The sequence below is a fragment of the Dryobates pubescens genome, chromosome 17, assembly GCF_014839835.1.
Source record: "Dryobates pubescens isolate bDryPub1 chromosome 17, bDryPub1.pri, whole genome shotgun sequence".
In the NCBI taxonomy this organism is placed as follows: domain Eukaryota; kingdom Metazoa; phylum Chordata; class Aves; order Piciformes; family Picidae; genus Dryobates; species Dryobates pubescens.
In genome coordinates, this window is record NC_071628.1 from 3,777,628 (window position 1) to 3,794,061 (window position 16,434).

Here is a 16,434-nt window from a genome sequence, read left to right on the forward strand (position 1 = left end):
AGCAAGTAATTCTCAAGCAACAACTTGAACTGCAGAATGCTGACCCGAGGAGACACACTTCCACAGCTGCTTCTCCATTTATAGTCATTCACAGGAGAGATTTTTTTTTTCCTTATTTTTTTATTTTTTTTTTACAGTAATTTTTCCTCCTGTTAGCATTTATTTCTTACTAGCCAAAACTGATTGCAGGTTGATGGGAGGAATCCATCATCCCATAGCTGAAAAGCCTACTTGTGATGGATAGACTTGAGAAAGGGGCAGATATTAAACTGCACTGCTGGTATGGCTGATGGGTTGACTCTGCACACATACACTCTTCTGCAAGCCATAATTCATATGCAGAAATTCAAAGAATGATATTTATTTTTTCCCCTAGCTAAAAGCCAGTACAGCAAACAACCCCCAAATGCCTTAAATAAATCAATAACCCCCCAACAAACTCTCTGCATTTAGAGAGGAACATGGTTAGAAGCACATGTGAAGGAAAAATAACAAAGCAACACATACAAACCAGAAATCTTTCCCCTTTTTGTTTTGGTGGCAGTATTTTCCCAGCTACAGTCAAAGTGCCAACTTTAAAGAAGCTATTTTAGCATACAAGAGGAATGCATCTCAGGAACAGAAAGAATCACTCCTCCTAATCTCCCTCTTATGCACCCTTCTCAGTCCTGTTCTCAGACACGAAGCACTGCTTAAAAAATGCCTGTGAAACAGCCTGAAAGCAGTTGCTGCTTCTCTATATAGTTATTTATAATAGATAGCCTCAGAATCACTCTTAATTCCAGCTCATCATTTATGGTGTTGGCAAAGTTGCTCCAGTGAATTTAGTCTCATTATTCACCTCGGGGTTGTACAGTATCTTGTATTTTATGTGCCACCCTGCTTTATCCAATGGATCCCTCACAAGCACTTGTAGAGCCAAGTGAAGGTGAATAATGATCCAAGGACGAAGCTAAATGCTGACAGAGTACAGTTTTATGTCCAGCTACAGTAAAACATGAACACACTTTCAACATGCAGGAGAACATCTCTGAAGTAGCAATACATCCAGGAATGCCACAGCATCCTGTGTACTTACCCAGGGAGGTGGTTGGGGCCCCATCCCTGGAGACATTCAGATCAGGCTCTGGGCAACCTGATCTACTTGGGGATGTCCCTGCTGACTGCAAAGGGGGTTTGATTAGATGACCTTTGGAGGTCTCTTCCAACCCAGACCATTCTGTTATTCTAGTTAGATTCCCAGCAGGCCTCTGCACTACCCCAAAACACAGAACACCACTCTGACCATCAGCTGGACCGATCAGTTTTGCTGTCCCTGTTCATACTCCAGCTGCATTCCATTATGCTTGGGAACTTGATAAAAATGTCTTTGAAAACAAAGCCCAAAGCAGTAAGAGGAGCATCCATTCAGCTGAAAGCCACACTGGAGACAAGGATGATGGGACAAGTGCACAGAGGCTTTTTGGTTACTAGAAACTGTACTAATAAGTACAGAAGAACCACATCAATGGCAGCACACACTTCACTGCTTTACCACATTGGAGCCATTTATCTAGTGTCGAGTCCTGCAGCAAGAAGAATGAGCCAAGATGGTCAGTCTGGGTGGTTTGTTTTTTTTCCAGAGACCTTCATCCACAACATCCTCTTAAAGCTTGCTGGATAGGGTACTACTGCTGGAACTCATGAGCACTTTACCCCAAAACCAGAGCTGCTTCATTGGGTAACTGCAGCCACATTTCTTATCTTAACTATCTGGAAGAATTCTGCAACATGATCACCAGAATCATGAGTTCTGCTTCAGGTTCACCAGATCTCAAAATAGACCTCATCAGCTTCCACATCCCATTCCTTCACAGGGATCACACTATCTGGGGTCCCACCACAGCATGCTGGCTCACACCACCTACTCTGTAACAGGCACTTCCTTGCTAGGATGTGCTGGTGGCAGTGAGAAGACACATGTTTCCTCTCAGTCTCCTTACATTGCAATAGTCAGACAGAGAAGTGCTTTAGAACAGGAAGGGAACTGGGGGGGAAATCGTCATCTTATATGCCAATTAGAAATTCTTCAGCTAAAACTCAACCACAAGTCACCAATAAGAGAATTTAAACCAATCTGGGCAAGCACAACAGGAGGAGCAAACAGTTTCCTAACCATCCAGTAATAATCACCATGGCTGTCAGGCTTGACCATTGCCTCAACGCAAGCAAACATCTGTTACCCTGCTGCCTGCAGCTGCTTGGTGTTGAGCCCCATGCCAAGCTACCTTCACAAGCACATGGAGGTGAGGTGTCAAAGCACCCCTTCCACTGGCATCAAACTGACAAGAAGAGTTCAGTGGCAGGCCACAAGGAAAGCCTTTGGTGAGAAGTTCGGAGAGCCTTACCTATGTACAGGGAGGAATCTTTCCGCCTCACGTGGTCATCGATGTAGGAAACTCCCAGGGGCTGGACAGGGGTAGCACCAATGCCCAGGAGGACCTGTGCCCCAATGAGCAGCAAGTACATCATGTTGGTTGCAGTCCTATTCCTGCAGATAAGGTCAGGGTCTGGTCCCTCATCGCTGGTGGACCCGTTGGCAGCGCACACGTCCCTCCCTTCAGCTCCCCAGCGTATCTCTCCCGATTCGTACTCGTACTGGTGGGTCAGAAATTCAGGCAAGGCAGAAAGGAGGGCACCCAAGGCCATGACTATCCCTCCACATCCTATCAAGCGTGGCCGATGTCCTCGGGCTCCGAAGTAGCTCACAAAGAGGATGAGGGCCAGGTTGCCAATCTCAAAGCTGCTGGCAATGACACCCACGTCAGCACTCTGAAGGTTGAACCGCCGCTCCAAGGTGGTTAAAACACTCACCTGCAACAGAAAAGCCAACAGACAGTTACTGGAAGGGAATGCAACCTGCCCTCTGTCCTCCTCCTCCTATGTCCTGCTAAAGCTTAAGCTTCCTTGACTATCCCTCCGAGCTGAAAACATACATCAAAGGCATCCAAATCACAGTGTAGCAGTAGCTGACCTCCAAGCATGCTCTGGCTATGTCAAACAGCCACATCTGAAGGTCCTAATACCGACTGACATTTCACAGCCTACCACCTGTTCACTTCCAAATTCCTGTGTGCATCAATGCATATTTTGGGTGCCTGCAGAGACCCAAGGCTCCACGATTGATTTCCCTCTCTTCAGGCTCCCTTTCTCTTTGAATGCACATCCTCCACACACTGTCCCAGGGAATCAAGGCACGAACCACACCAAGCCTCACATCACACTGGACACCCAGTCTCTCTCTTGGAAGAGCAGTCAGCAAGCAGCAGAGAACCTTATGGATGCTTGGCTCACACACCAGCAGGAGGCCACCAAGTCAGCCAGAGACAGTGATGCACAAAGAGGCAATTTGGCCAGAATAAAAGGCTTCTATTAAAGTATATAAATAAAATGCTGATCAAAGAGTTTAAACTGTTTTGTGGATTAGTTAATGGCTGGGATCTTCACTTGCAGGCTGTTTTTTGAGAAGACAGGCCAATTAAGGTGCACACAGAAGATTTAAATCCACCAGGAAGCAAGGAAGATTTGACAAATAGTGGTTATTTAACACTAAGCAGAGAGGCCCATGAATAGTTCTTCAAATATTTAACATCACTGCAAAAAAGGAATGACCTGCTCTTTTTATTCCAAGTGGGTAGGACAAGAAGTGACAGGCTTAAGCTGCAGCAGAGATGATTCAGGTTAAATACAAGGTAGGGAGAAATCAGACTTCTACTGGTAAGGATTACAAAGCACTAAAATATGCTGCCTAGAGAGGCTGCAGAGGTCTTTCAAAGAGCACAGACCAGTATCTGCCAGGAATGACGCAGGTATGACTGCTCTTAGAATCACAGAATCAGTCAGGGTTGGAAGGGACCACAAGGATCATCTAGTTCCAACCCCCCTGCCATGGGCAGGGACACCCCACACTAGATCAGGCTGGCCAGAGCCTCATCCAGCCTGGCCTTAAACACCTGGAGAAAAGGAGACTCAGGGGTGACCTCATTGCCCTCTACAACTACCTGAAAGGCAGTTGTAGCCAGGTGGGGGTTGGTCTCTTCTCCCAGGCAACCAGGACCAGAACAAGGGCACACAGTCTCAAGCTGTGCCAGGGGAGGTTTAGACTCGAGGTGAGGAGAAAGTTCTTCACTGAGCGAGTCGTTCGTCATCGGAATGTGCTGCCCAGGGAGGTGGTGGAGTCACCATCCCTGGAGGTGTTCAAGAGGAGACTGGAGATGGCACTTGGTGCCATGGTCTAGTCATGAGGTCTGTGGAGACAGTTTGGACTCGATCCTCAAGGTCTCTTCCAACCTTAGTGATACTGTGATACCTCCAGGGATGGGGCCTCAACCACCTCCCTGGACAACCCATTCCAGAGCTTCACCACTTTCACAGTCAAGAACTTCCTCCTCACATCCATCCTGAATCTCCCCACCTCTTGCCACAGGGCAGGAAAATGAACCAGGTCACCTCTTGAGGGCTCTTCCAGTCTTGATGACACAGTGCAGTAAAACATACCATGGATTTCCTGTGACAGTCTTAGGGGTATCAGGGTATGAAGATGAAACATTGGGTACCTCCCTTGCTCTTATTCCTGCTCAAGGAAGAAAACTTAGCACATTCTCATGTCTACAGCAGTGACCCCCTTAAGGTTTTTGTTTTTTTCCTTGAAATGTGTCACAGAAATGCCAAAAACTTACCTTGGATAAAAGACAACCCTGTTTTTCAGATTTCAAAAAGATGAAGATACTTAAAGTTGTCCTAAACCAGGCAGATCTCTCTATTAAAAACAAACCAAAAAAGCAATAAAGGCCTCAGAGCAGAAGGCAGCCTCTGGAAAGACTAAAAATAGCCTCCCACTGGAGGCACTGAAAATCTTTGCTGATAAACCTCACAAAGCAGGAGCCAGTCTGACCAACTTTAAAGTATTCTGACAGCAGCTCTTCTCTGAGGGCAGTTAGCCTTTGTTAGGGCACAGTTGGACAAAGACAATCCCATCAGCAACAAAATGGGAATATGGAAGCAACCCACTTCTGCTGCTTTGCATAAAGCTCTTAAACCCAGCCCTGATGTGTCCAAGGGAGATCTCCAAAACTGGACTGTTTCAGCCAACTCTGAAAATTCAGCCTTGCTTCCATACAGCCATTCATCATTTTACATTACCACTGTAATCCTCCTCCATTAAAGAGTCAAGAACTGAGCAAGGCAAAAACACCTCACCAACCCTAAACCAAAATGAATCCAACCCTATGACTGAAAGGCAATGCCAACAGCAGTATCACACAGACTCAACCCCCAAGATCATCAAGTCCAACCCTAACTAATCAACTAGACCCTGGCACTAAGTGCCTCATCCAGGCTTTTCTTAAACACCTCCAGTAATTCCTCCCCACACCAAAGCCAGCTGAAGATGTGTGTGCCAGGGGGGCAGGAGAGTGCCACTTCATCTGAAACACCACATGAAGGTACTTGTTGGGAGGAAATGGCTCTGTGATTCACTTGTCCTCTTGTACAAGGGCACAGCATGGTTTCACCTTCTTTAGTGACCATGGCCATGCTGCTTCAGCACACATCCAACAGCAACCTTGCTGTTCCCAGTCTTCCATGAAAGCCAGGGCAGCAGAACTGAACAGATGGGGACAGAGAGGGCTAGAAAACAATACATTGGTAGTTTTAAAGCAAGGGACACCACAGTGGAAGGACAATATCTCCCTGCCTCAGGGAGCCCCACCAGGTACTCACACGACAGAGCTACGTTCAGTGGTCAGACATTGGACTGTGCTGCCCCAGGGAGGTGGTGGAGTCACCATCCTTGCAGGTATTAAAAAAATGAGTAGACATGCCACTTCAGGATATGGTTTAATGGCCATGGTGGTGTTAGGTCAACAGCTGGACTCAATCTCAGAGGTCTTTTCCAACTGAAGCAATTCTATGATCATCAACAAGAGAAGCCTGGTTTTATTGCAAGGTGTATTCCAATAGGGCTGCTGCACTCAGACTGAATAGAATAAACCAGGTTGGAAAAGATCTTTGAGATCATGGAGTCCAACCTATCACCCAACACCATCTAATCAACTAAACCATGGCACCAAGTGCCTCATCCAGTCTCCTCCTAAACACCTCCAGTGATGGTGACTCCACCACCTCCCTGGGCAGCACATTCCAATAGTCAATCTCTCTTTCTGGGAAGAATTTCTTCCTAACATCCAGCCTAAACCTCCCCTGGCACAGCTTGAGACTGTGTCCTCTTGTTCTGGTGCTGGTTGCCTGGGAGAAGAGACCAACCCCCACCTGGCTACAACCTCCCTTCAGGGAGTTGGAGAGAGCAATGAGGTCTGCCCTGAGCCTCTTCTTCTCCAGGCTAAGCAACCCCAGCTCCCTCAGCCTCTCCTCACAGGGCTGTGCTCCAGACCCCTCCCCAGCTTGTTGTCCTTCTCTGGACACATTCCAGCAACTCAACATCTTTCCTGAACTGAGGGGCTGGTAGGAGTCCAGACTTAACAGCATGCAGCAAACACCAACAGACACTTGAAGCAATGCAGAGTCCCTGCTGTGGGAGCCCTCCTTCATGCTACCAAGTCCAGCAGATCTCTAGAAGAACTCTGCTATAGTTAAGATGAAAATCTGACTCTGAGCAAGCAGAATAATGTCTACAGGCTCAGGATCTAGAAAGACCATGTAACCCAGCCTTCTGCCTTTCTGTGGATACATCACCTAACACACAAGAACAAGGAGGAATTAAAACTTACACCACAGCTGCACGATCTCCTCTTCTTGCAGAGCCACAGCAGCCTGCACACTTAAGTTTGCCTCAGGTGATTCTGAAGACTTAACATGAAAAGGGCCCCCCCACCCCCTCAAGTCCCTCCTAAAACTATTTTCAATGATTGGAAAAGAAAGGAAAATGATCTCACATAATGCACACAGTGATAAATGACTCATTTAAAAAAACCCCAAACAACTGAAAAACCAAAGAGAAAACAAACCAAAGGAAAAACAAATAAACCAAACCAAACCAACCAGCATCAACAAAACCCCCAAGGAAACAACAACAACAAAAAAATCCACACATAAAAAGCAAAGAAGTCAGTCAGCACCTTAAAATTTTCCAGCAATTCATACTGCAAGCCCTGTAACTAAATCCAGGAAGCTTTTGCTATGCCATTCTGGCCTTATTTCAATAACAGGAGCTCACATCCATCATTCCTGCCTGTCCCAAATCTATAGATCTTGGCATTTCCGAACCGAGGTGAATTTGTTCTCCTCCTGAGCTGTTTATTTGATATTAATGCTCAGCAAAACTGCAATCCACAAACCTGCTCCACACTATTGTCCCACTTTATCACTAAGGAATGAAGTGAAGGCTGGGGGGCACCATTCTGGAGTCAGAGACACAGTGCATTGGAAATGAGGATCATATTGTTCCTATCTCCAGCGATCAAGTCATATTCACCCCCAGAGTCTACAGATAAAGTTCATTGTGTTAAATAATACAGGATTATATATAGAAAAAAACACATTGACTTCATGCCTGAAGGGCCTTTTTTCTTTAGGAAAAAAAAAAAAAAGGCCTCTTTTTAATGTAAAATACATTTTCTCAGTTATGTGGTAGGAGATTGGACTTGAAGAGACATGTCTGCAGCGCTACAGGGTGTAAAATAATTGCCTGGCAACTATGTTCCCGAAGGAAAACAAACGCCGTGTCTCCCACAGCCTCCATTTCAGGGCCCAGGTACACAAGATTCCTCGAAGAGCCAAAGCCACCAACCCAGAAACAAAGCCACTGCTTCCACACACCTCCACCCACTTCAGATCTCATCTCATCCTCCCTTCCAGCAGCCACAGGGGCCGGGGCAAAGCGCATCCGCAAGCTCTCCTCTCCACAGCGCTGGTACCCATGGGCTCAGCCCCCCCTTGCCACCCACTCTCCCAGCTGGCAGCACAGCCATCAGGCTCAGGCTTCAAGCCCGAGGGAACAATGCTGATCCTCTGCTCTGATGTTTTTCTGCTCCACGATTGCAGCGCTGAGATGATCACTTGCGGTTCAGCCCAATTTTTTTCTAAGCTGCAGACAATTCCCCTGGCGTTTTGCCCACTCCTTCCCTATCAGATGGCTGGCAGGAGGGTAACAAGCTTCATTCCCTTTGCCTAGCCCCAAGCAGCAGGATTCCTTGCTGCTCCCTACCCTGCTCAAAGAGTGAGAGCATCAGGACCTCCCATCTCAGGCTTCTAATCTAATTTCAACACCATTCCAAGTCCAAAGTCAGTGGAAACTAAGAAGTGTTCTCACTGCAGATGCTGACACCCATGCTGGCTCTGGGCACAGGAACATAAGGGAATGCAAAAAAAGGGTGGTGATGTGAACACACCCAAGCTGGCTCTGCTCAAGGTCTGGAAATCATCTCTGCATAGAAATTTGCATTCACATGACAGGGATAATAGACACTGCAGCTGAACCAGTGCTGAGAAGTAGGGTGTTATCAGCTTGGCTGTTGCTGCATGTGCCTATGCTGTTTCTAGGCCAGCACTGGAAAAATCTGCAAGGAGTTTGCAGCTGAGATCTGTGCCTCACTGGTGTGAAAATTTCATTTCAGATTCTAGTAACCAGCTCTGAGATTTCTGACACAGTCCAAATTAAGCCTGCATTCAAGGTCAGGATGTTCAGGAGCTTGAGGAGAAAGGGCATTACACCATGCAGCAAGAGAAAAGGCATACCACATTCCAGGTTGAGGCAAGACACGTTTTTGGCAACCCCTCCTCTCTGGCACCGGGCAGAAAACTTCTCTGCTGCCTCCTGTACCCCAGTGTGCATCTCCTCCCACACTCCAGCAGTCACAGCATCCCATGCCACCTGCCCTCCAGCCAACACAGGGCTGAAAGCAAGCATCCCTGGGTCACTCTTGGCTGGGCTTTGCAGCTCTGCTACGAACACAGCCATGCTGCATGCTGTTGCACACAGCCAACGGCACCCACAGAAGATATCCTGTTTGGTCAGGAGTTGATACATCAGCACAAAGCCACAGTTTGTTTCAAAAGAGCTAAGAACAGGGGGAAAAAAACAAGTCGCACACCTCTCAGTTAAATGAGGTATTTTCCACTACTCTAAGTGAAACTGGGATCCACTCTGATCAAACACACAATGACCTAACCTCTAAGCCAGGCAATCACACAATGCAGCTGGGCTGCTCTTATCTTCTCCAACTCCTTCCTAAGCATCCTGCATGGGACACAAAGGACTGACCTCCCCCTGAGGAAGAGAAGGAGCACTGCCCCATTTAGAGAGGTGTGAACAAAACGATCATCGGGGGTGTTATTTGCAACTACCCCCTCACATCCATCACGGGAAGTTAGCCTGAGTCACCAGCAGCTCAAAATAGACCCAGGTACAGAGCACCAGGCCACACCAAACTTCCTAGCAAAACCTGAAAGGCTTTTTTTCTCTTCCACTGTTGCTCTGCAGCAGCTGTGCACCACGGCTGAGATCTGTGGCTTTTGAACCTTCTGAAGTCCCAACCCATGAAGATGTTATAACAACCAACTGTCCACACGAGCTTTCTGCCTCCAAGTCTGCTGTTCAAGATTCACCTCACTGTCCGAAGGCAGGTGATAATGTAGCCTCTGGCAGGGTATCTACATAAATGCACCCAGTGCCAGGATCTATTTGTGGAAAACATCGCTCTTTAGTAGCAAACAATGAAGCTAGTGGCTATTTGAATCCTTACTTATTTGTAAATGCTGTGTCTTTTTTTTTCACTGGCAGCAAAATAATGCACAAGCATGCAAAGAAGCAGGAGCCTCAGCCCTGTAACTGCAAGCTTGTGTGTTTGAAAAACCTGTAGCACAGAACACTGCTGCCGGCACGTTTCCAACCCAGAGGATGAAGAGCTCCATGCGGAATTAAGTACACAGCAGCAAGGGCTCCTAAGCAGGCTGGCCACTCAACTCTGTCAAAACAAACAGCCCAGGGGGAGCAGCTGGAGCATCTTTTGACACATTCAGAGATGGATCTCCTTTTTTTTTCCTGTGGCCAGGAAATAGGTGTGTAAAGCCAGAGTGATTTAAACTGGATACAACCCAAGTGCAGGCTCCTGCTGCACCTAAGGCACTCTTAGCCATATACAGGACTGGCAATACAGACTCATAGAATTGTTTTGGCTGGAAAAGATCTCCAAGATCATCCAGTCCAACCCTCAACCCAAGACCACCATGGTCATTAAACCATGCCATTAAAACATATCCCATCTCCATGGCTTTTCAGTCCTTCCATGGATGGGCACTCCCAGCACCTGGTCCAGGCATTGGCAACCCTTTGGGGGAAGCAACTGTTCCTAAGTGTCTGAAAAATAACTGCATGAAGTCATGGGTCCAGGACTCTGCACACAGGGCACCATTGCCCTGGGTTCACTTCCAGTGGAGGAAGAGATGAAACATTCTCTTAGAAGAAAAAAAGCAACCTTTCTTATGTACTACCAAAGCACTGGAAAGGCAGGATGCTTATCTGTCCCACTGCAAGACCCTCATTTCACCATCTCCATAAACAAGTGTACTGGTTTATCTTAACAAAATACTTCCTAACACCACACTTCCATGCCTGCAGAGAAGGCTCTGGAGAAGAGGAGGCTCAGGGGAGACCTCATTGCTCTCTGGGTTGTAGCCCAGTGGGGGTTGGTTTCTTCTCCCAGGCAACCACTAACAGAACAAGAGGACAGAGTCTCAAGCTGCACCAGGGGAGGTTCAGGATGGATGCTAGGAAGAAGTTCTTTATAGAACGAGTGATTGGCCATTGGAATGTGCTGCCCAGGGAGGTGGTGGAGTCACCATCACTGGAGGTGTTTAGGAAGAGACTGGATGGGGTGCTTGGTGCCATGGTTTAGTTGATGGGATGGTGTTGGATGATGGGTTGGACTCGATCTCAAAGGTCTCTTCCAACCTGGTTAATTCTATTCTATTCTCTCCAGTATGAACAGAGCTACTTGCCACAGCAGAAACCATAATGTAAGCCTGACAAGAAAACTTGTCATGCAGAGGACTTTGTGCTATCTTAATTTACAATCAAGAGCTGAACTCAGAGGTAAGGGTTGCGTCCCAGTTATGCCACAGAGCAGATCCAGAGGTCTGCAGGGCTGGTTGCAGCAGCACTCCCAGCTGCCAGGCATGAACCAGGGCAGAAGTGACACAGGCAGGACACTCTGAAGCAGCATTAATAAAAGCTTTGATGGAAGCAGAATTCAGTTTTCACAGTTGGAGCACAAGGGGGATTATATAAAGGCTATATACTGTGAGAGGAGGTTTTCTGATGGGTCCTACCGCTCCTGCTCTCATCTGCTCTGCCTCTGCTGCTGTCTGTTGTGCTCCATCCCCTACCCAGCAGTAAGCATGCCTGGCTACGGCAAATGAGAACTCAGGTTAAGGAGAAGTTGGAGGCACTTCTCATCAGGCAGTACCTGAAATGCTTTAATGTACTAAGCCTTAGGAGGAAGGAAGCCATTTAAAAAGGAAGCAAAATGGCCACGGTGTGCACTTTGGGTGTTCCTAAGGGCTCACAAAAGAATCACCAAATTACTGCGAGCATGGGCAGGTGGAATTAGGGCGTCTCTAGCAACACCTCCAGCTCCTCCCAAAGCCACGTGAGCCCTGCTTGCTTATCCCCATCTCACACCCTGCAGCCCACACAAGAGCTGTCCTTGTCATTCTGCTGATTTGCTAAGTAACACCCTCCTACAAAGCTCTTCACAAACACCTCAGTTCTCCTTCCACATTGTCTCTGTGCAGAGCCAAGGCTACACGGGAAGCTGCTTGCCGGCTGCTGCCAACCCTCCCATTGAAGAACAGGGCAGGCTGGGAGGTGAGTGCAGGGGGTCAGGGCTTGAAGATGATCTTCAATCTACTCCCACCCAAGAACCTGGGTATTAGCTGAACACTTCCTGCGTGAAGAACAGGGGGTGGAAGTCAGAAAGGGCAGACTTGTGGCATTTGCAGGTTTAAGTTTGGCAGTCCTGAGTGCAGCATAAGCCATGGAACTCTATCTCATGCCATCATTATCTCCTCATTTTGTCACATCTCAAATGCAGTAAAGGCCTTTCCTCCTGAACAGGAGGTGATTTAGAAAAAGCTTTTAAAAACAGCACACATGAAGGCATAAATAAGAAATCCTAAGGAAAAATGAAATGGGAGACCTAGCCAGAGCAATGGACTCAGCATCATTTCACTTGTCCCAACGTGATCCCTGCAACAATGGAGATACAGGCAATGAGATCTCTCACCAGATGATGGGAGCTCTGGTCCTTGGGATTCACTATGAAATGAGCTATCAAAAACCCAATGAGCAAATGCATCTGCTGAGGCTGTACACACAGATGGCTGAATTTCACCCCTGTGTCTGCGGGATTAACAATAACCCATGTCAGAGCCAGGCACCAAACAGCAGCTGACAGAGTCCCCTCACTGTAGAAATACCAGAGCCTGCAAAAATTCTGTGACCATGCACAAGGATGACAGAAGTCACCACCTCTTCCATTTATCTACTGGAGTCTGATGTAAGCAAAAACACAACAGAAGAGAGGTTCCCATGGACTCCTACAGCAGGGACACACCACATTCTGCAAGGAACCCAGAAGTCAGGCACTGCAGAGTGAGAACACCACCCAGCTAAGGACATTCACAAAGCTGCTGGTGCAGCCAACGTGAGCACTGTATCTTTTCTCTTTGTACTTTCCCAGCCTCTGGTTTCTTTTAACCCTGGTTTTGCAGGGGCATGACAGCCCACCCAGGACAAGAGCTGCACACACAGCTGCAGTATTCCCACCACCAGCAGAAATCTGTCACCTCCAGGTGCATTGCTTAAAGCCTTGCTAAGCTTCCCTGGGATACACATCAAGCAAAGGCAAATGAAAGGCATATATATGAAACCAAGCAGGACAAAGCCTCTGTTACCTCAGCAGCGTGACCCCTGCAGCCTGTCTCTCAGAGATGGCCCTAATGGATCTGTGATGGGATGAGTCCAGCTCAGCTTGCACAGAGGAAGCTGCAAAACTGGCACTTGTGTTAGCCTGCAGGTTACATTAACTGAGAGGGTTTGACTAGTGAGAGGATCATTATTCATCCTCTTCAGTCTCACTAACTGCTCTGCTAGATCTTTTGTCTTCTTTTACCCAAGCCTAGTAAAAAGTTTTGCTCACAGGTCCATGTGCACTTTCTTCCCACCACACATCCTCCACAGCCTTTTCAAATCCTGTGTTTTCATCTCCTTCCACAGTTCTTAACTCATCCTTCACAGACAGGTTCTCTCAACTCAGCTTCTCCCTGGCTCCTGCCTCCCCAAGGTACTAATTACAATACAGTTTATTAGCCAGGCACATAATATTTAGACTCTAAATTGGGTCTGCTTCAAGGGAAGCTGGGCACCACTGAAGCACTCCACTGCAGTCAGTAACAGGGAAGGATGCTTTTTCAAAAGCATTTTAGAGGCTTGGGAACAAGAGTCCCATTTTCAAAGAGATGCTTAAAGTAAGTTCCTTCTGTCAATGTGAGCATGGCTTAGACAGTATCTTAGAAAAATAATACCCTTGAGCTCTTTCAAAATCCATCACTAACAAAGAGCAAGTGAAGCAGCCCCAAAGTAGTCTTTTCCTGGGAAGGCTTGAAAAGCCAAGGGCAGGACACTTCAATTTCAGCCCTGTGGTTCCAGACGGGTGTGAGGGAAGCAGGGATACCACTCAGCTGGCAACAAGGCTGCACTATACCCCAGGGTGAAGGGAGAAGCCTCATGGATCAGCTACAGGTAGGGTAACACAAAATGATCAGTGAATTAGTTCAACTTGTTATGGCAGCTGCTAGACACCTGGTTCAGGGTCCAAGCCTGGGTGCCTCTTTCATTCCAGTTACCATCACTGTAGCATCCAGTACCCATCAGCCCAGCCCACAAGAGGGTCATGAAGTCAGACAATACCATAGCTAGCACACTTGCTGATGGAGAGAAAGCTCAAAGGAGGCTTGGGGAAGTCCATGACAAAGGCAGGAAATGAGCCCAAACATCTCTGGTCTGCATCTTCACCAGAAGATACAAATATTAGCTGCTCCTCAGCCAACAAGCATTACCCCACAGGCAAAGCTGTCCTCCCCCAAGTCTGCCACATGTCATGTTGTCCAAGTGTGAATAAAACCAGATTTCTCTGGGCATGAACATTAGTCAGTCTTGACTGACGAAGGGAATCAGTTTGGACTTGACAGCTCTGGATAGCCAGCTGCACAGTAAGAGCCTGACTTGAAAACATTACCCACATGTGGCAGGAATTTCGCTCTGTCCCTGCCAAGATGCCACCACCAACAGAATCTGCCTAGCCAGTATTGGCTTAGGGAAAACAAGTTGCTGTTGCCTCATCATTTAATCTCACACTTGTGCAAGCAGCAGGGGCAAGAGGGAGAGCAGGGAAATACACAGTGACACAGACTGCTGGAAACACTCCATGAACTCCACTTTTTGTGATGCTGTCTGGATACCAAGAGCTCTGAATGCAGTCAGGATGCTGAGCATCACATTGGAAGCTTCTGAAATCTATATACTAGGCACCACGGTGGGGGGCAAATAAAGGAGAAAGCAAAGGTCATTTTAGTTTCAACTTGTATTTCCAGCATACCAAAGTTGTGTGCATCTCTTAAAGACTCCTTATCATGAAGCTTCAGTGCGATGCCTAACAGCAATCTGGAACATTTTGGTCAGATATGACCAAGTTCAGCGTAACAGTAACCAGCCACACTCCACTCATGCCAAAAGGCACAGTTACCTGCATCAGAAGACCTCACACTGACAGAGGCCATTTGCAGAACATTTCTATCTGTTCATTTGGGGCAACCACTCCCCCAAACTAAAGCCACCTCAGAGCAAGTATTGAGCTGAGCATGGGAAGAAGAAATTTCCAGGCATGAGACCACACACCTTTATGCTGATTCCCAGACTCACCATGGCTTCCACAAGAAATCTAGTTAATTCAAGCCACATAATGACTATTTGCTGCTGCCCAACTCGCAGGACATTCTCCAAGTGTAAAAGGAGCTCTCCCAGAAGTTGAATTCTACCTTCCTACCTCCATACCAGACTCTCCCACTCTCCCTCCCTTGACTCAAACTCCCAGCTATGCAGGGTCTTCAAACAGTTTCAAGCCCTGACCCTCAAGAAGAGAAAAATCTTGTGTCCTGGATGAAAACAAGCCTGTTTCTCCTGGCAGCAACCTTCTGGTCTCAGCAATGCAGTGAAAGCAGAGAAAACTTTGCAGACAGATTTACCTCCCTGCTAACCAAATTGCTCACTGGATACCTGCCCACAGAATACCAAAGACACATCTTAACCTGGGAGCATCTTGAAAGCTCAGATAATGACAAGGGACCCTGAGCGCTACTCAAGAGACACACTTCAAGAGCCTGCAATTTGAGAAGAGCACAGAACTGATTCTAGAGGCTGAATGCAGTATTTCCCAAGAGTCATTATACACCACTACAGCAATTCATTAGGGATCTCTTTAAATGAGAAGGCAAAATAAAAAATCCTGGCAAAACGCCTGTCCAGCATTGAATGAAGTGGAATGATCCAAATCAATAAATGCCATCTCAGCTACAAGAGGCTACACCATAAGCCCCAAATGCTTCCACGAGACACAGCAAGAAGAAATGTGAAACTTCTGCCTTCTTGGTTAAGAGCTGGCACTTGGATTAAGAGCAACAGAGCAGCCTTGATGCATCCTAATCCACAGAAAACACTGGACTTCTGTATGGGGCCAGCACGGAAGAAAGCTTGCTCAGTGGCGCCAAATGACACAGCAAACCCACAAAGCTGTGCCTCTAGCACATGGTTTGCGTGTGGCTTAACTTCAATAGCCATCCAATAACTTCCAAGCTGGTTTTGGAATCCATTCAGAGGGATTTGTCAATGCAGAAGTGGCCTCAATTGAGCAAATAAACTCTTGGAAGCAAACAGTTTATCTTGCTCCATGGAATACTTGAAATATTTCTGCAGCCTTCGCTCTCCCAGTTCTTTCAGGTTGGCAGGTTTGAATCCCAAAGGTTAGGTGAAAGCCCTTCAGTTAACCCCAAGCCAGCTCCCCTGATGTATAAATTTAACAGTATTAAATATCACAGATTATAGCAAGAGAAAAACAGAAAACAATACCCAACCTAGACCAGCATCACAGAACCACAACCCAAGGGCTCAAGCTAGCCACACGGCTTCTGATACCACTTTTTGATGACAGAAGTGCCAACTTGGAGACAAAGACCCCCTTCTTTGGGCCAAAGCTGGAGAACAAGATGCAGCAGGCTCCTGCAGGAACACAGCTGAGCTCAGTGGGCATGCAAGAGAAAAACAAACCAACCCCAACCTAGACTAGCAGCATAGCACCACAACCCAAGGGCTCAAGCTAGCCA

The 16,434-nt window shown here is 47.2% G+C and overlaps 1 protein-coding gene across 1 annotated transcript in view; it reads right to left on the minus strand.

Annotated features, from left to right (window-relative positions):
- Positions 1–16,434, minus strand: part of SLCO3A1 (solute carrier organic anion transporter family member 3A1) — a 154,537-nt gene that overhangs the window by 123,833 nt on the left and 14,270 nt on the right. The window contains exon 2 of the mRNA XM_054169176.1: positions 2,388–2,853. Coding sequence (XP_054025151.1) covers positions 2,388–2,853 — 466 coding nt within the window. The remainder of the gene's footprint in view (positions 1–2,387; positions 2,854–16,434) is intronic.